We start from the raw sequence: 25,809 nt of genomic DNA on the forward strand, positions 1-25,809 counted from the left end.
AAAAAAGATTTTTTTAAAAAAGGCTCTCCAGATGGACATTTCAAATGGGCTTGGATATCTTCTTTGCCCCGTAGAGAAGGGGAGGGAAGAAAAGTTCCAGGCTGAAAGATTAACCTAAGCAACAACACAGAGGCATGGATGAGCACAACTGTTTGGGACCATAGGAATACTTTATGGTCCCTTGAGCAGTTTGCACAGAAACAGCTGTTGAAGTATGAGCTTACAAAGTGTCTTGAAAGTCTTGGTTGGTGTTTACTCTGTACAGGTATTATGGTGTAGGTCAAGGTTTTTGAGCTTTGAATTGAAGTGGTTTGACCTGCAAGGTAGAAGAGGGTGTCAGGGTATGCTTCCTAAAAGTTAGTGTTGACACTTGAGTGCCTTGTGCAAAATGCTGATTTTATAGTCTGCAATGAGGTATAGGAATCCATATTTTTAAAAAGCAATCCCAGGGATTCTAATGATAATGTTTCCAAGACGACAAAGCGTATATAAAAAAAATAATGGTTTGGCATATAATTCCAAACTCTGTTAACATTATGGCTATATTTTGTGACAATCAGATCTGATCAGATGCTTGGTAACCAAACGTACAGAATTAAACAGTGTAAAAATCTAGCAGTCTCTCATTTCTCAGTATTTACTCTGATTTGTGAATATATTTCCATCAATTTGCATTTTCTTTTCCCCCAGGAGTCCTAGAAAATGCATAGTTTTTCTTTTCAATTTTAAATTATTATAAATCACCCATATGATAGTAAAGTTACAACATGATCCCAGCAAATGATATATTAGTAGGGTTAATAATATTAATGTAAGGTGGAATTGCTTTTTTTTTTTATCAGATGTTAAACTTCCCTTATTCTTACCTGACAGTTCTCATTGTTATGTGTTTATTCATCCTCACACTTTTGTCCTGTAAATTGAGCTTACATTTTCTTCTAGTCTTAATTCAATCTTCCTATATTATCTATGATTTGAAAGTGAATTATTGAATGGAAACTTTACTGTTATACATTTTGCTGTTCAGAAAAAAGATGGGCAGGTATTTTCACTAACTAGAAAGGCGAATTTAAAAATTAAAAGTATATATATATGTGAAATTTTTCATCTAGCAGTAAATTAAATCAGGAGTTAGTTGTTTAAAATGTTTTACTGATCACTGTATTGAAAAAGAAATAAGTAATATCAACCTCATTGTTATTCATTTCAAGCAATCTAAAGCCAAAGGATTGAGAGGGGCATATATGATCATGTGATCAAGATTAATTTTGGACAAAAGCGTGAAATATATCAAGTTTAGTCTGCAGCACTTCTATCCACCCCTTCCTCAAAGGCTCAGCAACCTAGGACTAATCTGTGACTGCCAGAGCACACAGTTATCTCCAAGCCCAGTACCACTTCAGATAGGATTACAGAGAAATAGCTGATAGGCTAACAGTTAATGTGGCACACAGAATTGTGCAAAGGTTTGAAAGTACTGAGCCTACTGAGTAAATTTTCATTTCTTCTGAGGCCTTCTGTAAACACAATCAATCTAGAGTAGATATGATAGTAGCAGAAACCCCAGGTACAAAACCTATGAGAGTGCCATTTTTCAGACTTCCCTGGTGGCGCGGTGGTTAAAAATCCACCCGCCAATGTAGGGACACCAGTTCGATCCCCGGTCTGGAAAGATTCCACATGCTGCAGAGCAACTAAGCCCATGTGCCACAACTACTGAGCCTGTGCTCTAGAGCCCACAAGGCACAGCTACTTAACTCGCGTACCACAACTACTGAAGCCAGCGCACCTAGAGCCATGCTCCGCAGCAAGAGAAGCCACAGCGATGAGAAGCCCGTGCACCGCAACGAAGAGTAGCCCCTGCTCGCTGCAACTAGAGAAAGCCCACGCGCAGCACTGAAGACCCAACGCAGCAAAAAATAAAATAAAATAATAAATTAATTAAATAAAAGAGTGCCATTTTCAAAACCTCTTAAATCATACGTAAGGGTAAACAGGTACTCTATTAACATGTATTTCTACCTGTAGATTCAAGGAGAATGGCGAGATCTACACAAATTCCAGTGTCAAAAAGAAATCTAGGGCTTCCCTGGTGGCGCAGTGGTTGAGAGTCCTCCTGCCGATGCAGGGGACGCGGGTTCGTGACCCGGTCGGGGAAGATCCCTCATGCCGCGTAGCGGCTGGGCCTATGAGCCATGGCCACTGAGCCTGCGTGTCCGGAGCCTGTGCTCCGCAACGGGAGAGGCCACACCAGCATACCACAAAAAAAAAAAAAAAAAAAAAAAAGAAAAGAAGTCTGATGATAACCTATTTAAAACTTAAAAATTGTTACTTATCGCTTACATCTACAGCCTCATGTGATCATAAGAGTGACTGATAGAAATGACATTAACATACTAAAGGAATTGTATTTCTCATTGAATATAAAGATCTGATATAATGCTGTCTATATTACTATTCCATATATTCTATACTTCTCCCAGTATACCTTTAAACTCCTGAAAGCTACAACAATCAACAGAGACAAACTTCAAAGAGAACAATAGCAAAGGGGCCAAATATGTAAAAGTCATACTATCAGCAAAACAATTTGACTCAAATTATAAGAAAAAAATTAATTTTTTTTCCTGAAAAACTGGAAGATTTCATATTTGATACTGTCAAACACTTCTTTCAAATCAAGCAATTAGAAAGCATTAATTATCACTGTTCACAGCTGTGAGCACAGAGTAGAATATAGGAATTCCACCCACTGAGGAACATAATTATCTCCAATCAATGTCAAATGTATTTCTAAAACATATAAATAAGAGGTATGAACAGACTGGTGAAGCTTACCAGCAGACTTAATATATTAAGACCTGTCTGCTGTTTGCAACCAATTACAGTGATAAGAATAGGTAGATTTATGAGCACTTATGATGAACCAGCCAGGGCCACCAAAAACAGCCAAGAGCATCCTTCAGAGTATAGTCTATCTAGATGGTACTCCCTTGAAGGTCTGCAGTGTACAACCTTATGTGGTGGCAGCCCTTTCAGGAACATTCTAAGAATTTTATGTATATTAACTCAAATACCCTAATAGGCTGATACTCTCCAAACTTTATTATGTCTAGCCCAGACCATGTGCAAACAGGTTTATACTTCGAACTGTCTATGAAATATCAATACCTGTATGATTAGCAGGCCTTTAAATATTTACATGTCCAAAAATTAATCCCTGATCTTCCCACCCCACCAAAAAATTATCTCTGTAAAGCCTTCTCCGTCTCAGTCAATGGCAGCACAATCCTTCCAGAGGCTCATGTTAGACAGTTTGAAGTCATTCTCAGCAACCCTTTTTCTCTCACATCCCAGATCCAAATTCATTAGCATATCCAGTTGACCCTAACTTCAAAATATATCTAGTGTCCAGTAATTTCCCACCACCTGCACCACTAAGCCACTGTCATCTCTTGCCTGGATTAAAGAAATAACCTCCTAACTTGTGTCCTAGTTTCCACTCTGGATCCTTTACAATCTCTTCTCAATATATTAGCCAGTGTGATTTTCTTAGACTAGGTTAAATCCCAATAACTTCCCATCTCTCTCAGACTAACAGCCAAAGTTCCTTACAATGGTCTTCAAGATACTAGAATACTTGGTTCTCTCCTTCTTGCCTCCATAACCTTTACCTCCTGCTATTCCCCTTCTGGCTCACTCCCCTCACTCTCACTCCTGCTGTTTCTAGGACATAAACTAGGTGCATGACCCACTCAGGGTCCCTTCTGTTTTACTTCCTTGGACCTCTGTTTCTCTGATAGCTTGCAGTCAGATGGTTCACCTGCTTTCTTGCTTTTCTTAGATGCCACTTCTCAGTGAGGTCTTCTCTTACCCACACTATTTGTGTTAACTATTTCAAATGGATTTGCTAGATTTTATTTCTAACACATGTTCAAATTAAAGTGCTATAAAATGAAAAGTGTAAAAGAAGAAAATAAATATCATGCATAAACTTTGTACTTTGGTGTTTTTCTTTTTTTTTGAAGTATATATAATTGTTTTTAAGTTAATATAATACTCTATATAGTTTTGTAACGTTCTATTTTCACTCTATATTTTATCCTGTACAGTTTCAAGAGATGTTAAATAAATGTGATTTTTTTTGGGGGGGTGGATTTACCTCCCATCATACAGACAAACTAAAATTCAATGAACTTTTTTGCTTTATGGAATACTTAGGTGATGCAGGAGATCAATACATATTTTTTAAATGAAAATACACATTAAGAAAATATCACTAATTTCACGTCATATTTTAAAGATTTAAAGGTCATGGAGGGACGATTTGGATATCAGAAAGAACTTGACTATATCTTTCTTTATGTACTTCTGGAAAACATTGATGGACTATGGAACTGATGTTTGGATCTGTAGATGACTGGCACATGTATCAGAACATTTGATAAAAGGATTGATGTCCTGGCAGGCTTAGATTGATCTACTGGTTCTAGTGGTGTGTCAAAGGCCTCTGTACAGATCTATCATATTTGACCTTTTAATCACTGAGTTGGATAAAACAATGAAATATGCTTACCATTTTTGAAAATGACACAAATCTGGACGAAGCCCTGCTTGCTCATACACAGGATAATGGTTCAGATTTTAAAAGCACTTGGTAGGCAAAATGAGTCAAAAGTAACAACAGAAATTTAAAAGAATCAGTGTAAAATTCCTGCATTTGTTTTTAAGTCAGTATTTCATGTGAATATCAACAGACTGATATACACATAACACAGAGTCTATCTGGCATGGGACAGGTAAGAATTTCAATTCTCACTCTGTTACTGTGTCATTCCTTAGTCAGGTTAGTTAACTTCTCTATTTTTTTTTTTAAGTGTTTATCTTATACATGGAGGCTTACACTATGTTGCATAATCCAATCTAGACATCATCATCCGCAAAATCATCAACCTTACCACATCATCTACCATTGATTGAGCACTTTCTACATTCTAACTAGTAGACTAAGGGCTTTCCACATAGTATCTCATTTAATTTACACAATAACATTATAAATACTCTTATTTGTTCCATTTTATAGGTAAGAAAAGAGAAAGCAGCCTTTAAATGGAAAAAGAGACTACTCCCTTTACAGCATGTCAGAACTTTTTATACTTAGCATATTTGCTTGTCAAAAGTTTTTGTTCCTGCCTATTTTTTAACTTCTAATTGACATTTACTTTGCTTCTATTATTTTTTTTATTAAGGTTCAACTGGAAATGGGGCTAAAATAAGTGTCAATTAAATATACACATTTTAGCAATTGGCAGTTATAATTGTAATAGGAAATTATACCCCCGGTTGAGAGAAGATAAAATATTTAAAAATACTATTATTTAAAAATACTCTTGAATATACAACCAATTTACAATATTGTCATTTACTGCTCTAAGAGTTCATATATATGCTGGTAAATGCAGAAAACATAAGCTTTGATATCACTTTTATCTGCATTCAGTTTTAGTTATTTACAATTAGTGGGACCTTAGGCAAAAAACTGTACCTAAGAGCTGACTTTCCTCATTTATAAAATACAGATGATGATACTTACTATATATGTTAGGAGTGATTAAGTGGAATGGTATATGCAAAGTGCCTGGCACATCATAAGCTTCAATCAATGTTAGTTCCGTTTTCCCTCCCTTACAACGCTGTATATAAAAACATAAAGAAAAACACAGTGAGACAAAGAGATGGAGATAGTCAGCAGAGGTGACACGGTAGACAAATGAAGTAACCTGGAGACAGAAGCATTTATGCAGAGTTGAAATGATCACTAAGGTACCACAGTCAAACTATAGGAAAGAGGGAGGGTGTGACATCTTAGGAACTTGGACAGGCTCAGCAGACACAGACAGTGGGTTTCAGAGGTCTCTGCATGCTTCAGCAAAGTTTGAGAAGTCATAGTCTCAGCAGGAATGTTACTAATAATCCAAATGCAGTGAAATTTCACTCTGCTACTGAATATTTCACTCTTGAATATTTCGCTTAGTTGCATAAAGGGAAGGGAGAGAGAACAGAGAATATTTCAAGGTATGTGACAGAAAGAGAAATCCATGGTGGCAAAATACTTTGGATTACTGTATCCCATAACCCTCATTTGTGAGTTCTGTAGTCAGAGGTGCTAATGGATCCCTGAGGAACCATAAACATGCACATGTTCAGTTTGTGAGTGGTCTCACATTTGAGAAGCATGGTTCAACAGCCAAAATTCACATGAAAGGACTTCACTCCTCTCAAAGGGTATTTTAAATGGGATACAAAGCATAGCCCATGACCACGATTCTAAATATTTTCTCAACTCTCACTCTCTGAAGTGTCTCATTCACTACAACCCCATCTTCCAAGTTCTCTCTTTCTCTCTCTCCATGCCTTTTCCCATCACAAAGTTTTCATCTTTCTACTCTCCCCCATTGTATCATTATTATGGCATTGAATGACTTAGCCATTCTCCCTAAATAGTTTTTATCCCATCCAGCTCTCTGGTTAAATGATTCTCTGCCCAGTTTTTAATGCACTTATATCCTAAGTGTGCAATGCAACATTCTAGGAGGACTGTGTGTGTGTGTGTGTGTGTGTGTGTGTGTGTGTGTGTCTGCAGGTGTGAGAGACAGTTTGGTCCAGTGTGCTGGAAATATCAGGCTGGCAGACACAGAATGTTTGAGCAGGTGGGAAAGGAAGACCTCAAATATTCCCACATTTGTCATTTATATCCTGTCCGAGTAGTCATTACTCGAGAAGCGATGTACTGGTTCTACATCACCATGAACATTACAAAATTTTCAATATCTGTGTGTGGCATGGTCTCCAAGAGCAGCCTGTTTTCATCTGGCTTCTACTTGACAGCTCCAAGAATAGACCTGTCTCCTCTATGAATTAATAAGAAATAGGCATTATCAAGGGAAAACTGAAATGGATGAAATTATTACAAGCTCCTTAAGGGAAGAAACCATTTTGTCTCCACCGTTCCTAACAGTACTCAAAACAGAGTAGGCTTCCCAGATTAAATAACCCAACATTTTCTTTACTATGAGACCAATATCTTCACACTATAGTGATAAGCCAGCTTCTTCCACCCTGAGTAAAATTTGAAAGGTCTTACAATATCTGTGGTTTGAGACTTTATAATTATGTCTGGGACCATTAATCTTGTGGCCTCCTTTTTTTATTATATCTGAGATTGAGACTGAGTTTTTGTTACAGATTGCTAGCCTGCAGCATTCAGTTGGGGAAATGAGACATCACTGAGACAGATAACAAAGAAAAATGGGTAACAAATTGGAAAAGATTAGGTAGATCCATGGCACTATATTAAACAAACCCTTTGAGGTATAACAGCCAGAAGTCTCATCTTATGTTCCTACCATTCTTTCATCTGCCAAAGGGACTTAGCTGTTTTTATACACATATATTTTTTCCTCCTCCAAGTCCTCACACTTAAAATCAAGACAACCGCATTAACAAAGAGGCACATTTCTAAAATGCCACTGTAAGCCCAAGGAATGAAAATATGATTTTAAAATTGATGAAGGTTATAAGAAAGTGACCCAAAAGGCATTACAGTAAGTAATAAGCCTAAAATGTCCTGGCATAAAATGTTTTCATTAAGTTGCCTTTGAAGTTCACACACAAAAACTACAACTCAAGATTAATGGATTTATAATATATTTTAAAAATAGTATTCCATCAGCAAGATATTTCAGTGGAGTCTCTTGTTGATGTACTACTAGATAGATCTGGAAACGGATCCATTACTTATAGAAAAATATATAAATGATTTGCAAACTACTGCATATATATCTATTGTTTTCCTTTGCAAAGTGCTTATCAGCTGGCATATTAAAGAATTAGTCATAGTTTAGATGTAATGCAACTTTTTCATGTAGCAGGCATCATTCTAAGCTACTTATTTCTCATGACACCCTTAGAAGGAAAATACTACTACAGATGAGGAAGCTGAGTCCTGAGAAGCTTAATAACTTGCCCAAGATCATACAGTAAGTGATAGACCTGGGATTAGAGCCCAGAAATATAGGTTCCAGATTACACTCTCTTAACCAATATAATTAAGTTTCTTATTTCTGTTAACAGTTACAAGAATAGAATAGTCATGTTGGACAAAGGAGGACAGAGCACACAAAATAGATTAAAACACACATAGGAAGACAAACTTTAACTTTGTCCCAATAAGGCCTGGTTTTGATAGGATTAGAGCAAATACTGAGTAAATTCAATGGATTTTAAGAGGTCAAGAAACCAGTAGGCAAGGATGTTGAATGAGATCATTAACACATACGTATTGATTTATGGTTTTCTCAGGGAATATGCCCAGTAGTGGGATTGTTGGGTCATATGGTAGCTCTATTTTTAGTTTTATAAGGAACCTCCATATTGTTTTGTGTAGTGGTTGTATCAGTTCACATTCCCACCAACAGTGCCGGAGGGTTCCCTTTTCATCACACCCTTTCCAGCATTTATTGTTTCTAGATTTTTTGATAATGGCCATTCTGACTGGTGTGAGGTGATATCTCTTGTAGTTTTCATTTTCATTTCTCTAATAATGAGTGATGTTGAGCATCTTTTCATGTGCCTCTTGCCCATCTGTATGTCTTCCTTGGTGAAATGTCTATTTAGGTCTTCCACCCATTTTTTAATTGGATTGTTTGTTTTTTTGATATTGAGCTCCATGAGCTGTTTGTATATTTTGGAGATTAATCTTTTGTTTGTTGTTTCATTTGCAAATGTTTTCTCCCATTCTGAGGGTTGTATTTTTGTCTTTTCTTAAGCTGGGGCGAAGTGAGAGTAGCACTGACATATATACACTATGGAATGTAAAATAGTTATCTACTGGGATGCAGCAGCAATAGCACAGGGAGATCAGCTCGGTGCTTTGCGATGACCTAGAGGGGTGGCATAGGGAGGATGGTAGGGGGCTCAAGAGGGAGGGGATATGGGGACATATGTATGCATATGGCTGATTCACTTTGGTGTACAACAGAAACTAGCACGGTATTGTGAAGCAATTATACTCCAATAAAGATCTATTAAAGGTGCAAAAAAAATGCATACTTATTCAAAGTCACCTAGGGAATGGTTTCCATGGAGTTAAAAGATGATTTGCTAAAATCTTTGATGTACCTGAGGAACAAGCAGCATTTAGCAGATGACTTCAATGAGCAGGGTGGAGGGGGTACTACAAGTGGATGTGAAGAGCATTAAAAATGGTGTCCTTCCCCATCCCACCTTCCATCCCCACAGAGTTAGAGGCATATTTACTTATAAATGATGATGGGGAGCTAAGAGAAGGCTGATCACGGTCCCCAGCATTAGGATAGGATACAGAATAAGCAGTTCTTCATAGGAGGAGCAAATCTCAGTTATAAATACTAAAAATGTTAACAACAACTAACATTTATTGAGCACTTACTATGTTGCAGGCATTGTTTTAAACATTTTCATTTATTACCTCAGTTAATTATCATGTGAGAAAAATGCAGGATAAAGGAGCTAAGCAATGACAGTTCAGAAATTACAGTTAGAAGAAACTCTTGGAGTCAAGATTCAAACTCATGTAGAAACCCAGAGCTTGAGATCAGCCACTAGGCTACCATCTGAGGCAAAGAAGCAGAAGAATTATTGTGCAAAGAGAATGAAGATGCAGGGGGCTTTGCTCTGGAATAGGGTTAGGTAAAAGCTTTTAGAAGGTAGGAAAAGAAGGGAGAGAAAGAACAATAATATCTAATTTTTCTCTATGATTATCCATTCAAATATTTTTAAAGTAACATATATTCTTACTCTAAATTAAGTTACTATTGATGAAACAATGTTTCATGTTTTATTTTTCTCCCTCAGATAAAATGTCTGGCTCCACTGTGTGGATTAGTAGAAATAATTTATTATTTCATAAGAACATTACAAAACTTCATGATATTAATTTATCTTTCTCTACTTATTCAAACAGGAAGATCCCTGTCAGTTATACAACCATAAGGAACTTCACACGTGTATTTATCCCACTAAAAATACACAGCAAATATTTTCAATAAAATATTTCATATTTAAAATTATGCAACTAAATAAAATTTAGAAATGAAGAGTGTTGGTTATCCAACATTTTATTGCTTTTAAAAATCTTTTAGTTTTATCATTGTATTTATTTCTAGCAAAGCAAATTTCTTTATTCTGAAAAACACATTTTGATAATCAACTATTAACTAGTAATAGTTCATTATCAACAAAGTAACTAGTAACTTGGGCATATAGGTAGCTCTTCTGATGCTGTATTCTACTTCCCGAGTACAGAGTTTGAACTGATTCTACAGAAAATATTTTTTTAAAAGCCACTTAGATCAAAATCTTAGTTTAATAAAGTGTGAGGAGGTAGGAGAATAAAAGTGGCTTATCAGGACACCTAATTTTGAGATGACTTTTCCTTTGTACATTTTTTAATCAAGGTTTTTTTTTTCTTTTATATATTTCTCTTACTTATACTTAAAGGAGAACTTTAAGAGAAATGTCACTGTGTAATTTCCTTTCCATTTTCTCTTCCCTGCTTAGAAAGAGCACCTACAATTGCCTAAAGAATCACCTCTAAATAGAACATAATTTGTTCGTGCCAGGCAACAAAGAATTAAATAAAAGTTGCATAGGGTTGCTTGCAACAATCTAGGCTTGAAAGATTGCTAAGTGGGTTAGCAGCTTGATCTCCCTATTCATCGTTCCCCAGCTCACTGTAGGGATGCCGGCTCCCCTGCTCCAACCCTCCAGTGCAACTAGCAGTCTTTTCGCCCACCTCTGCTCCAAACTGCAAAATAAAAATGGCATAGTGAGTGGAACCAATAGGAGAGGGGAGACGTCTGAAACTTCTTTGCAAATGGTATGAAAGGGAAAAACCTGAATACACCATTTTCAGTTACTTTTCCGTTTCAGTTCCTAGCTTTCTCTAAGTGATGAGAAATTAGAGAAGAAAAGGAAAACGTAAGCCCTTTAAATTCTACTTAATTGTGCAATTGAGTTTCAGGAAAACAATTACATTAGTAAGCAGGAATAAGCATGTGAATGGTAAGGAAATCTATGAATGATGGTTGTAGAACAGGACACAGACATAAACATAATCACTTTTAACCCATTACAGAGTAAACAAATCAGAGAAAAATAGTAGAGGGTAAAACTGAGTGAATTCAGCACAATTTTCATTCAATTCTACACAGTTGCTTTAAACACCAGTATACAAACAGGGCTTGAGGTTTGAAAAAAAATCAACCATGGAATGCTTTGTAATCTCTTTCACATTAATCAAGTACTTGTTTTTTGAGTCCACATAGAATTTTATTTGGTTTGGATAAGTCTCAAACTTTGTGAAAATTTAAGTCAATTTTGATCAACTTAGCATTTCAACCCCTACACATAATTCTTCCAAGCTTAGAATTATTTGTAAATCCTCTTATAGCAGGATGACTCAAAACATTATATCGGGGGCTTTTTTTTAAATTGTGGAAAAAATAGAATAAAAAATGTGGAAAATCACCAGAGGTCTCTTACTGACAGTCACTTTAAGTTAATGTTCCTAGCTTTACATTTTAAATATTTTTTTTATTGTGGAAAAATATGCATAACATAAATTTCACCATCTTAATTGTTTTTAAGTGTACAGGTCAGGGTACTAATACGCTCACGTCGTATAACAATTACCACCATCTACCCCATAACTCTTTCCATCTTATAAAACTGAAATATACTCATTAAACAATAGCCCCCCATTCTCCCTGCACCTCCAGCCCCTGCAACCACCACTATATTTTCTGTCTTTATGATTTTGACTACTCTAAGTATTGCATATAAGTAAGGATCATATGGTAATGTGTCTTCTTAGGACTGGTTTATTTCATTTAGCATAATTGCCTCAAGGTTCAGCCCGGTTGTAGTGAATGTCAGAATTTCCTGCTTTTCAAGGCAGAATAACATTCCATTGTATGTATATACCACCTTTTGACTATCTATTCACCCATCTATAAGACACTTGGGAAAGATTTATTTTTGATTATATTACTTTTAGTAGATTTTCTGTGATTGTTACCCAATTCAAACAAAGTGTGTCGCTCTTATTACTTTTTTTCCAATAAGAAAGACATTATGCATTGCTAAAGATCTCCAATTCTAAAAACTTTCCATTTCTAAAAATGTTAGGAGTTACTACTTCAAAGAAAAGCTGATTATTCTGATTGCATGGCCTTTTTCCACTCTGAACAGTGTGAAAACCATTTTCATAATATCAGCAACTTTTAGTTAAGTAATGATATTTTTTTTCAATGAAAATTTCCGTAAGTGAAAAGGCTTGTTAAAATCGAAAGTAATCTCAGACAAACAATAAAATCTTGATGGTTGCCCTTAACTCGACAATTTGAACCCTAGAGACCTGCTATTTCATAAAATTTTGATCTTTTCACACCATTCACTGGAAGAAAGCGAGTCCTTATTGCGAAAAATTTCTCTCAGCCACCCCAAATGGGGCTCTTAATACCTACCTTACAGACTTTCCATAAGAATTAGAAATAGAGTTCTTTCAGTGCGTGTCATATATCAGGCCCAAAAGGTCACAGGCCCTTAAAGCATTGCTATAGTTATTAATGAAATTAGTGAAGGAAGTTTCACATGACAACAGAGCGCTACATATTCTCTAAGAGGGTACTCATGTATTTGGTGGTCGCTCATTTGCATCAAGCCTATGCATTCTACACAAATTTTGAATCAGCATAGGTCTGAGATGTCTTAATCATAATAGGCTTTGCTAATCATTTTACTAGCATAGAAATCCTACACCAGATCAGTGCTACTTAAACCTGTCGCTAGAATCAATTAGAGAACTTTGATGATAGGTAGGCTCCCATCCTTAAACCAAACTTACTCAGTGAGAATCTCTGGGAGTAGATTCTGACAAATGTCCAAGTTTGGAAACCATTAATCTACTTATCATTGGACATAAAAACCCTTGCCTTTTGTAATGCTGGACCATGATACATAACATCTCTGCTATTTCCTTCCAACAAGCTATGGTCATGAAGATTTATTTGAAGGTAGAAAATTGAACATTTTAAGAGCTAGAGCAGTATGCTTGTGGGGTACAGAAGAGTCAATCTTTGAGGCAGAAACTCAGTTTACTTTGAAAGAGTAAAAGAGGCTTACTCTGTAAGCAAGCCTTTTAGCGAAACAGGTAACTTCTATCTGTTATTCTTGAGGAAATCTTGAGTGTAAGAAGTTAACATGAATGCAGAAGCTAAGTATACTGTTTAATCATTTAAATGAAAAATGTTAGCAGAATATGACCTGAACATATTTTCCTCTATAAATTTTGAGTTAAACTGGCCTGTCTCTAAAGAGGTTATTCTTTCCTGAGTTGTGTGTATGTGTGCATGTGTGTGTGTGTATGTGTGTGTGTGTGTGTGTGTTTATTCACCATTTGCCCCAGAGGAGACTAGAGTCCATGATCAGTTCATACCATGTATGATGTGTAGGCTTAATTTTCTTTTTGCATCCTTACAGGGAGAAATGATAAGCACTGTACTGGGCTTAGTCCACACAGGGCTACTTAGTCTACACAGGGCTACTGATGTTCACACATGGTAGTAGTGTACTTAGCTCACTGTCAGATTTTCTATAATTGTGAGAGCTGGTTCTTAAATGCAGCCATTACTAAATATTAAAATACATAAACCCCCAATTTAAACTTTATTTTAAAAAGGCAATATGTACTTAAAATTCATTATTTCCTGATTAGTTCACATCTATGGACTCTCTATGCTGGAAATACTACCTAAATGTATGCTAAGTGGGCATCTCTTCCAAAATCCACATTGGTTGCTAAAAAGCGATAACATTAGGAATGTTTACATCATGAAAATCAGCAAACTCTACAAATTGGCATGTTTTCCTCTTTATTTTGTGAAGAGAGGTTATTAAACCTTTACCGGCACACTACTGACATGATATAATTTTAGACTGAAGAGATGATGCTTTGGGACATGTATTACTAAAACTCTTGTAAGGAAGCCACATTATATTCAATGCCTGGAGTGGGCACTTTCTTACGCAATGAATTGATGTTTCTACTAATTCAGAAACAGAAAATGACATGAGCCTTCATCTGGAGAAGGGGCAAAAAGCCTAGGAGACAATAAAAGAGTCGGTTCTCAAGGTTTACAAATGGTCAGAGGGTCCCAATAGTTAGGGATATCCTCACCTACAACACAAGAGCAGGAACACAAAAGTCAAGTTTGGGCCTCTCTGCCCCTCAATAAACATTATTATTAGTAGTAAAATCATGTTAATAACTACTCTCATTTATGCTTTGAGGAAATTGGGGGTATAGTGGGTCCTCAGAGCAGTTGAGGGAGTACCCAGTACAGCTGTGAGGTTTACTGTAGTCATTTGTGGCAGAAGCTGGGGTTGGCGGTAAGAGAACACAGCCAGAGTGGAGAGACTATGGAACTTATTCCAGATTTTAGGTGGTTTATATGTAAAAGGAAAGTGAAAACTAATTTATAATCATAAACTATTGAGGACAATGTGTGTATATGTAAGTGTATGTGTACACAGATTTATACAATATGTTTATAAGTATATATTATACGCAAATGCATATATATATATGATTTGCAATAAAATAAAATACCCCATGAAATACATGATAAATATGAGAACTGAACTGAGCTAGGAAAGGTCTATTGTGAGAGAATTTTTCCATTCTGCCGCCTGGGGTTGCGGTAAAGTACCCCTGAGGAATATTCTATCACTTTCTAGAAAGCAAAGATCATACTTCCTTAATTTTATGTACATATACTATTTGATGAAAAAGTTAATTGAAAGAAAACTATTGAATTTGATGAAAATAAAGATTTGTCATAAAAAATTTATTCAAAAAGTGAAACAACACACTCTTATTCCAGGAAACTAAAGAACAAGAAAACCAAGCTAGCAGATATATTGTGCTTGTATCTTGTAACATGCTTACATAACAGTTTATCCTGGAGTGAATTTCAGTCAACCTGGAAAACCTCTTCTTATAAATATAATGACAAAGGCCCTCTCAGATAAGGGTCAGATTCAAGTCCCTACTCTATCACCAACAGATAAAAAATATGGCAGAACTGCCACTTGCTCTTATTTTTAAAAAATATATTCCTAGATTCTGTTCTGTTTGCTAATATTTTGTTTAGAAAAATTGCATCTGAATTCAATAAGTGACTTTTCATTCTTTTGTTTTGTCAGATGAGATTCATGAAGAATTTATTTTATACATCTTTTCCAAGAACTATCTTTTGGGTTCATGCAGATTCATTTAGGCTTTCTAATGCTTTTTCACATTTTTCTATTTCCCTAATTAAAACTTTTATCTTAAAACTTTTAAAAACAATATGCATAATTTGATTCTATATATGCATTTACGTAAAAGTGGATATGTGTGTATATAATACACAGAAACTGAAGCTGTATTGAAATGCATTGTGGGCAAATTTTGTTTTTTATTCTACTACAAAATTCTAAACTTTGAAGAGTGCATGTATTTTACGTAACTATTTTAACACTGAAGGAGTAACGACAGATGATAAACTAAGAAAATCAAGTTTAACTGTATTTTGACATCTGATTATTTTCTAGTTCAACAAAATTATCTAGATAGGATACAACATGCAGTATTAGTTAGGAGAGGACAATTATTAAGATATGTAAGAGTCATTAAAAGAAAAATATAGTTTTAAGTTTTACTAATGGTTTTAATGCAGGTGGAACACGTGGTTTAAACAAACAATTAGTCTTCAAATTATGTTTGTGAACTTAATGCTCTTTCATGAATCTTCCAATTGCCCCACACTCCCACTGTGTCATTAGCTGGTATTTGGTTTTAGAAAGCAATTGAGAATGAGAGGTGCATCTGGTGCAAGCTAAAAAAAAAAAGACTAGGATCTGCAGCATCTGAGTGTTGTAGCTTTCAGTGTCTCAGTGAGATCAAGCTATGAAATATTATCTTCTGGATACTAAAACACACATGAAACAGAAACATAATAGAATGTCAACTAATTGATATACAATGAAAATATAACTGTCACATATAAAAATAATTCTGCCCACATATGGTCAACTCATATGAAAAAAACAAATCATAATCAGAAGACAGATTATTCCTTTACTATAAGAAATCACTGAAATTTTGACTCATATTAACTCATTTCTTCCTCATAATAATCCATAATAAACCTAGGAAGTTGATAATATAAACTCTTAGCCAAGAACCTATGTGTGATCTTTCAAGCCTGACCATAGGTAGCTACGAAGGCTTTACCTGGCAGCCCTCACAGAGGAAAGCAGCCCTCCTTACAGCAGAGGTGGTGCACAGTCAATGTGCTGAGGTCTCTGAAGGGAGTTGCAGTCAAGGAGGACTCAGGGCTCCGTGACAAGCCGTGCTTTTAAGCATGTTGACATTCCTAGCCCAGGTGCTTCCAGTAGCAGGCCTCTTTATCAAGTGCCTGCCTTGGGTGCCTTTGCTGAAATGTCCTTAGAGGGGTGAGGGGGAACCCTGAAGATACTTTTTCTCCACTCTGGCTCATTACTCAGTACTTTCCCACTCTCAGCCCTTTCCCTTCTCCCTCCCACCTGCCTTCTGCCCCCCAGATCCATAAAACTTCAGGCAGGAGCCTTTGCTTGGGGGCTCCCTCAGCAGTGAGACAATTTCCTGTGTTTGTGTTGATCCGTCTGATCCATCTGACTCTCTCCTGGAGCTGTTCCATGGTGAAAAATGGCACGGTGGAGGCCTTGGTGCTTTTTCCACTGCAGCTTCTTGCTTATACTATTGCCTTAAGTGATTAAAGGCTTGAGTGTTACCTTCTTATTGGTTCTTTGTCTTAATTGACCACCATGAAATCTAGTGGCTCAGCTCTTTTTTTTTTTTTTTTTTTTTGCAGTACGCAGGCCTCTCACTGCCTTGGCCTCTCCCGTTGTGGGGCACAGGCTCCGGACGCGCAGGCGCAGCGGCCATGGCTCACGGGCCCAGCTGCTCCGCGGCACGTGGGATCTTCCCGGACCGGGGCATGAACCCGTGTCCCCTGCATCAGCAGGCGGACCCTCAACCACTGCGCCACCAGGGAAGCCCTCAGCTCAGCTCTTGACTCTCTCCTTTTATAGTCATGGAAATGGAGGTGCTGAGAGCATAAGTGACTTGCCCAAGGTCACATAACTAGTAAGAGGCAATGTTAGATTTCAAACAAGCCTGTTCGACTCCTAAATCCATTCTCTTAACTATACATCTTCTTGGAAAATATCATTGTCTATTTTTCCATGTTCAGGTTCTGATACACTCCCATTTGCTTAATTATTAGAGGGCAAGTGATTTCCATCATTTTGATATTCTCATGTTGATAAGTGTTTTTATAGAGCTCCAGGTAAGTGAAACATAGCTCACTATATGATTTTTTTTCACTCTGAAGGTCAGCTTGTTGAAGAGGCCCTATTGACATAGCTATTCAAGGATGTTAGAATGTTAGAGAAGTCTTGCTAGGGATCTGTACAAGAAAAAAGACACTCATCTCTCCTTTATCCTGCTAAAGTTTGGATTGAAGTATCTCAAATATTTTGAAAAGTACAATTTGGTTAAAATTATTCCAAAGTAACATATTTTGAAAGAAGCAGTATCATTTAAAAATTGTTTTTCCACACATTTCAAACCTTTTCCTCATTGTTTCAATTATAGCCAAAAGGTATGTCAATAAAAAGCCAGGTTGCTCTTGAAAACATTGCACTTTTCTGTTTTAAGAATTAGTACTCAGTCCATTCTCTACATCTGTGTCCTTATTCCTGTCCCGCCCCTAGGTTCATTAGAACCTTTTTTTTTTTTTTTTTAGATTTAGGGAGATCAGCTCGGTGCTTTGTGACCACCTGGGAGGGGGAGGGCATATGGGGATATATGTATACATATAGCTGATTCACTTTGTTATACAGCAGAAACTAACACACCATTGTAAAGCAATTATACTCCAATAAAGATGTTAAAAAAAAAGAATTAGTATTGTACCAAAAGCATATGTTAAGAAATACTTTGCAAAATATCACTTAAGAATCAATTATCCTTAAATTCTTTGTCAAAATTGTGTGATTTGAACATATTTACAATTATTAAACAAATCAGTGTCTCCAAACACTAAAGGAAAAGTAGACACATATTTTATCTTATAATTATTATAAATATAATAAAATATAAGTAGAAAATAAATATAATTAATAGAAATAGTGTAACATAATTATATAAGTATAAATTAAATTAAGCATATACATGTGTATTGCCATCTTTACCTGAAATAGACTTGAAATGGATAAAATACCTGTCTGTGGATTATAATTTATTCTTCACATCCATTCTCTTAAATATAAGTGATGGATGGAATAAAATATAACTTGAAATCATCTGATTTTCCTATTTATGACCTGATCTATTTCATGTTTATCTATTTATTCAGTATATATCTGTTATCCATCTATCATGTGCTAGAACAGAGGACAGGATGATGAATTCGACCTTGTCCACAAGGACTTTTCATTTTAGAGTGAGACAATGCCAGGGTTCAGCACTGGTTATTATAGGGTTACACAGGAAAAGTTACCTAATCTTGCTTATAGAAGAGAACACTTCTTAGAAGAGATAACAACTGATGAGTATCTTAAAGTATGAATAAAATTTGCCCAGCAAACAAAAGAGGAAGGGCAGTGCAGACAAAAAAATTTTAAGAACTCATTCTATAGAGGGGGAAAATAAGTAGGAATCTGCTGAAAACTCCAAGTCGTTGGTTTTGACCCTACGTTAGTCAGTTGCAGTGACAGTGTTTTTAGACAGGGTCATGGTTAGATTTCCATTAAATACAACTCTTGCTGGCATTTTGTCAGGTGGAGTTGTCAGGACTGAAGACAAGGAGAGTAGTTAAACACAGGGGCTCTTAACCAAGGGTTCTTGGGCTCCTAAAGGGGCTGTGGATAGAATTTATGAGGTTCTTGAACTTGATGGGGGAAATGTTACATTAGTTTTGGGTCTTACATTTAGGTCTTTAAACCATGTTGAGTTAATTTTATGTATAGCATAAGATAAAAATCTAACTTCATTTTTGTGTCTGTGGCTATCCAGTTTTCCCAACAGCATTTGTTAAAGTGACTTCCCTTTCTAAAATAATATTTATGCCAATTACTATTTCAAACTGTATTACATATTAATCCCACTGTTAGAATACTTTATGTAATATAATAATAAAGAAGTCTATTACTATATCACATAAAGTATGCTGATAAGTGTATTTCAATATAATTTATTTTGTTGTAATCCTTTATAATTTATTTTATAAATTTATTGATTTTATACATATTAATTGATGATATAAAATATTTATTTTGAGCCTATTTATTTATTTTAAATATTATGAGAAGGGGGCTATGGGTTCACCAGATTGCTACAAGGGTCATGGCCTTAAAAAATATTAAGAATTCAGAGATTGTTCCAAGAATTCAGGCAACAGACGAAGTCTTGAACTAGAGCAATGGTATTAAAAAATATGTACAATGAACAAATAGGCAAATTCCACAAATTTAGCAATTAAATAAATGTCAAGAACCAAAGATAAGGTGAACTCAGTCTTAACTTGGGTGATTTGATTGGTTGGTAGTGGGTAGTTCTGGAACTTAGTGGGGAAGCTGAATTTAAACCATGAGAACTGCCACTAATCACCAATGGGGAGAAGGTAGATGAAGAAACTGACTCAGGATAAAGCCATGGAAAACCAATATTCAAGGCCAGCCAATTTATTATTATCAGATATGGTATCATGCACTGTATATAATGTGTCAGCAAATAGAACTCATTTGTAAAGAATAAAACTTCAACAAGCAATTAGTGGTTAATCTGTAAAGAATCATTCGTTATGATTCTACTCTGCATTTATAGTTTGTGTACCTGCAATTATTTGCATGCAAAAAAACTACAGCTACTGGGGCCTAATTATAGCCACAAACATCCAAATTTGCCCTCAAAAGAATAACACAAAGAGATACCATCTGTGAAAGTGCAGTAAATTCCTCACACCTTTCCTGCTCCATATCCTGTAAGGCTGGTGGACACATTCCCTTTGGCTTCTGTCTTGGGCTTTATTCTTGCCTGATCTCATTCATGCATTATAGGCTAATAACTAATAATCTGAAAGTCAGTAGGCCTTTCATCTTATCCAAACATTATGGTTTTCCCCCCTCATATAAAATGTACTACAGTATGGGCAGACTGAAAAATGGAAGCCATGTCTGAAGCACATCATTTGCTTTGTTAGTGTGGACAGATTCAATTTTTCATTCACATGTAATTTTACAAGGTATGCAACTTGAACACTGTTGAACAAAGATGATATCTCATACAAATTTCTGCTTAAAGGTGACAAGCAAATTATGTTACTTTACTTTTCAAAGAAAGTTTTAGCCACTTATTAGAAACACAGATGTCAATTTGGTCAAGTATATTCATATTTCTCTGTTATTAGGACCATCAAGAAGTTTAATAATTGTCCCTTGGAATTTGATTTCCTACAAAAGTGCTATAACACAATGAGTACTGTTGCAAATAATCATTGAACTGTGTGAAGATAGTTATGATTTCAGATGGGAAACATAATAATAGATGAGAAATATAAAACCCAGGGTAATTCTTGATAAAGATTCTGTTCCCATACATATGTCAGTAATAATAAATGTGGGGACAACATAGCCTGCTTTATGAAAGTGAAACAGATTCCCAGCAGAATAATTTCTAAAGGGTTTAATGAGAGCTCAAATATTACTTGCTTATCATTTAATCATATTAAACACTTTGAATCTAATAAATCCTCTGTTGTAGAAATACTATATACTTTAAGAATGGGAAATTGGCTAGTTTATTAGGCTAATGACTAAAACCAAAATGTAATATATATTTCTTCTGTATGAAATATATATTTCTCCACTCTATTTATAGTGTTTAGAATTGTCATAAGGTATTACCATGAAGGTTTTAGGGGTAAATGAAGGCTTAGGAATTCTAAAATTTTCACTGGTTTTTATTTCTTATCTAAAAATTTCAGTGAATAGGAAAGTACATTTTTGTTCTACTACCTTTTTCTCAGTGGTGTATGAGTCACAAAGAGTTGAAGTAGCAGTTACACACCAGCCTTAAGTTTATGGACAATGGACCACCTGCTTAGACATTAGAAATATGGTAAAATAATTTAGATTTAGCAAAAGGGATCAGGTTAAGAAAATGAGAATTTGTAAAGAGGGAGTATCATTCTAAAAGGAGAGTTAATTCGAAGCAAAAAGAATGTCCTGTCATACATAACTAAACATTTCAATGGATGCAGTCAAAATTCAAAATACTATTAATGACATGATAAACATAAGCCATTCTTGTGAAAACAAGAGGTAGAAGAATCTTTTGAGACATTAAAAAGGATAATGCTACTCACATCCTGAGCTACCATTTGTTGACACCAGAGTCAGGTTGGAAGGCCATGGATTCCGAACAATATCTTGCCAATGAATTGTGTCTGTATAACAAAGAAACTTGTTCTGGTCTACATAGACTCCACCATTTAGGATTTCTGTATTAAAACAAACAAACAAACATAGATTTGTTGTCAAACTTTTTGATGATAAAAGGTAGTCAATAAAAATGATTTACTGTTAAGCTATTTTCAGTGTTAAAATTACAGTTACTTTGTTAACAGCCAAGATATCTTTAAAAATATCTTTTTCCTGAGCCATAGAGGTTGCAGAAATTTGAAAACATTGAACAATACAAAGAAAAACAACCACTCATAATTCAAGCACTCAGAGAGAAACACTCTTCACTTTTTGCTACAGATGCTATCAGTCTTTTTTATTTCCTCTGAAATTGGAATAATATTGCATATAATATTCATAACCTGCTAGTTTTGTTAATACTAAATGGTGAGTATTCAATAGTAATTAAATATTATTCTGTTATTTCCAAGGAGCATATAATATGTCAGGGTATAACTTAAGCAGTACTTATTTAACCAGTGCTTATTTAACCAATCCCTTCTTATTGTTAATTTAACTTGTTTCTCTCTGATTAGTTCTTAAACATTTTTTCTATAAATAACATTCACAGATTGTGAATATTTTTAAGACAGATTGTGAATATTTTTAAGGCTTTGGCTACAAATTGTCAATTTCCCTTAAAAATATTGTTTCAGTCAATGTGACATTAACACGAATCAGTTAGGTAAGTAATTAGCGCAAAGTGGAAGTCAAAATTAATGCTTCAATCACAAAACTGTTCTTTGTTCATCTCAAATGTAGTCAACAGAATTGCCAATTATTCATTAAGAACAACACAAAGCAAGATACTATAAAAACACTCTGGTTCATTGGAATAAGGGCAAGATTGTCGGATTGTGTGCATCAGAGCCAAGTTTTACTTGATTCTCTATTTCACTACTCTAGCCTTAATCAACTAACTGGTCCTCTCTGAACAATGGCTGATCATATACATAGATTCTCATTCAGATAGCTTTAGGTTATCCAGAAAAAAGGTAGATATTCCCTCTGAAAATACTATTCTTATCATTTTAAGAAATTGGTGAGAAATACACATAGCATCTTCCTACCCAATATCTACCACATTTTTTCTTCTTATCCAATACAAGAACAAGTTTAGAGAAATCATATATCAGTCCATAAAGCATCCAGATACAAATAACAAAAGTCCAATTAACAGTAATTTATATAGATAAGGGATGATTTTTCTCACATGATAAGAAACCTATCAGAGTCAGTGTGGATATTAGTTTAGCTGTTCTGCAGTACCCACAACCTACTATGTATGTTGGCTTTATTCATTCAAGGCATAAGATGGCTGATGCATCTAAAGGTGTTTGTCTGAATTCAAGGCAAGGTAAAGACAGAAGAGCAAGCAGGAGACTTCCTCCTGGTGATGCTTCAACTTTCTATTTGGAAAGACATGCTTTCCCCAAGGATTATGTCTGCATTACAATGGCCAGAACAATATTCCATGGCCATTCCTAGTGCAAGAGAGGCTGAGTGAGCAAGTATTTAGGGGAACATATTGTTATTCAAACAAAAGCCAAATGTGCAGGGGTGTTACTGAGGAAGAAGAGGTCCATGATATTGGGAAGGCAACTAACTCCATCTCTTGTGCTGGCCTTAAGAAAATCATCTCTCCTGTGCAGTTTCCCAAGCTAAACCTTTAAGAGTCCCCTTAAACCAAAAAGGGGTATAAAAGAATGAACAGAAAATACCATAAAAAAAAGGTATTTGTGGAAGTAAGATTGGTGGTCATATATATAATGCCTTACTACTTTGCATATATAAAATTCTTCAGATTAATTTTGACATTTCAGGGGTTTCCACATTTAAAATCAATCCCATTTCCATCATTAATCCTTTCACTGACTATTGGATCCATTTCCTCAAGTGAGGGGGAAAAAAAAAAGAAACAAAAAGATATTGGATCATCTTTCTACTTCTAAAACCCAGTTCACTCCTTTTCATGACCTAACAATACAACCTTCATCAAAGCAGAGGGGAGATGTAAGATGAAATAAAGATTGTGAAAATGGATTTCTACACTAATGTTTGGCATTGTCTCTATCTAAGAAATGTGACGATCTCATACTAATAGCTTTCTCATGAGACATTAGGTGATGCTCTTCTGCTCTAGGAACAATTCTTCATTAGGTGACAAAGAAACGAGATTTTGACTGCTATCCAGGAAATGAAGGTTATTTTTCAGTCTACATTTGGAAAAGTTCTACTTAAAAAATAAAATATGACGAGAAAAGGTAATAGCTCAAACATTGTAGAAAGAGTATATTTTTCAGGAGTTACATTTTAATTCAAATAGTTCATACTGACGGATCACAGTATCCATCTACAACTTCCTATCTAAAAATATTCAAATAGAATCAGATTATGTTATACTGAATAATAACCTCATCAAATCCTATTCTTTGATAAAAATTAATCTGTGACCAATGTTGACATTGGTTTCTTAGAAATACTCTGTTCAAGAGCTTGGCTTATACTTGGAAAATGATTTAGAAAAGAGGCAATAATAATTCAAGTATAATCTTACATGTTAAAATTTAAAATTAAGACTACAGTCATGATCAATCTGGATGAGATTTTTACATTCTGAATTCAAAACCCAGCATCTGCTAGCAATTCTGGATCAGGAGGATTTATAAAGTTTTAGCATTTAATAATGTATATGTATATTTTCCCTGAAAATAGTCTTTTTTTCCATTATGTTTGGCTTAGACCATAATCTGTTGTTGAATGTCATAACCTCACAATCAGAAAATGTATATTTTATTGATATTTATAGAATTTTAATGTACATTTCATCTTACATTTTCTTTTGATCAACTTGATTACTTAAACATGTCAGAAAATAATGTCAAAATTTCACTTATTCATTTATATGGTTTACATTATTTTATAAGTTTATACAGTGTTAAAATATTAATTTAATATGCTTCTGTGAGGAAATATTCAGTTAGATTTATTGCTGGACTAAGCAAATTCTAGGGAAAGGTATTGACCTGCAAGAAAGTTGTTAAAAGACACAGATTATTTGCTGGACAAAAGGGATAGCTCATGTGTCTGCCTTCACTGACTATAAAGGCTTTTTAAAAATTATATGTTTACATTAGAAAAAGGGACAAAGATGGTAAAGAGAAAAGCTTGGTAAGATATTTATCCAGGACGATACCAGAAAAGTGTCCAGCTGTACTTTAAATCTACCTTTGCTAACAGATTAGTTTCTATCAGTTTTATTAAAGATTTATTAGAAGGTACCACCTTTGTTACACCAAGAGTTTCTATCCCATTAGCATGAAATAAATTGATTAATAATTATATTTTAAGACCGTGACAAAAAGACAATTTCTAAGGAAGATAGGCAAATGAGATCCAGACTTCACTGATATTCAAACAAAGATGCCTGGAAGTGTGGAAGGACTCAAAAAATGTTGACTAACTAAGAAGTTCAAGGTAATCTCATTACATTGAATTTCACTTTCCCTGTAGGAAATATATCACAGTAAATAAAGAGAGACACAAATAGATTCTTGGTCATTGAAACAATTGGTAGAAAAAAATCTGTTATGAATTTTCTTATCATATTATATAAAAATATTTCCAGCAAGTTGACAAAACTATGTCTCCTTTAAAAATGCCACCATTAAATATAATAAGATATATTAAATATAACTTTCTATGAAAAAAGTATAATTTCATTTCTTAAAAAACTCCACTAAACACTTATATATGTTTGTGTCTCAAACACTTCCTACTAGATTAATACATGCTAGTCAAGTAAAAAAAGAAAAATAAAAAGCATGACTTTTTTTTTTTATTCAGACTAAGTAAACTGTAATCCACATTACTCTCCAATGTGTTAAATTTAGCATATATAGCACATGATTTGTAACTGAATTAATTAGACTAAACTCTATGAATGCAAGGGCTATTTTTCAGTGCTGTATCTATAGCATCAAACTTGGAGCAATATTTAGTCAATGAATATTTGTTAAATTGAACTGAAAAAGATTGTACCCTGATATTTGTCACCAACATCGATCAATTAACTTCTGTTATAGTTCCTAATTTTAAATTACAATCTGACAAAATCGAAGTAAGAATGAAAGTTATCTTTTTTCCATAAACACTCTA

The 25,809-nt window shown here is 34.9% G+C and overlaps 1 protein-coding gene across 9 annotated transcripts in view; it reads right to left on the reverse strand.

Moving 5' to 3' along the window:
- ERBB4 (erb-b2 receptor tyrosine kinase 4) overlaps positions 1-25,809 on the reverse strand; it is a 1,132,189-nt gene that overhangs the window by 366,226 nt on the left and 740,154 nt on the right. For 7 of the 9 annotated variants that reach the window (XM_067026811.1, XM_059053753.2, XM_067026812.1 and 4 more), the window contains exon 4: positions 21,555-21,689. The exons of 1 other annotated variant lie outside the window; for it this stretch is intronic. In XM_067026811.1, coding sequence (XP_066882912.1) covers positions 21,555-21,689 — 135 coding nt within the window. Of the gene's footprint in view, positions 1-5,593; positions 5,675-21,554; positions 21,690-25,809 lie in introns of those variants that run through there. One more of the 9 variants, XM_059053755.2, reaches the window with a different exon arrangement.

The sequence above is a fragment of the Kogia breviceps genome, chromosome 2 (assembly GCF_026419965.1).
Source record: "Kogia breviceps isolate mKogBre1 chromosome 2, mKogBre1 haplotype 1, whole genome shotgun sequence".
Classification (NCBI taxonomy): Eukaryota; Metazoa; Chordata; class Mammalia; order Artiodactyla; family Physeteridae; genus Kogia; species Kogia breviceps.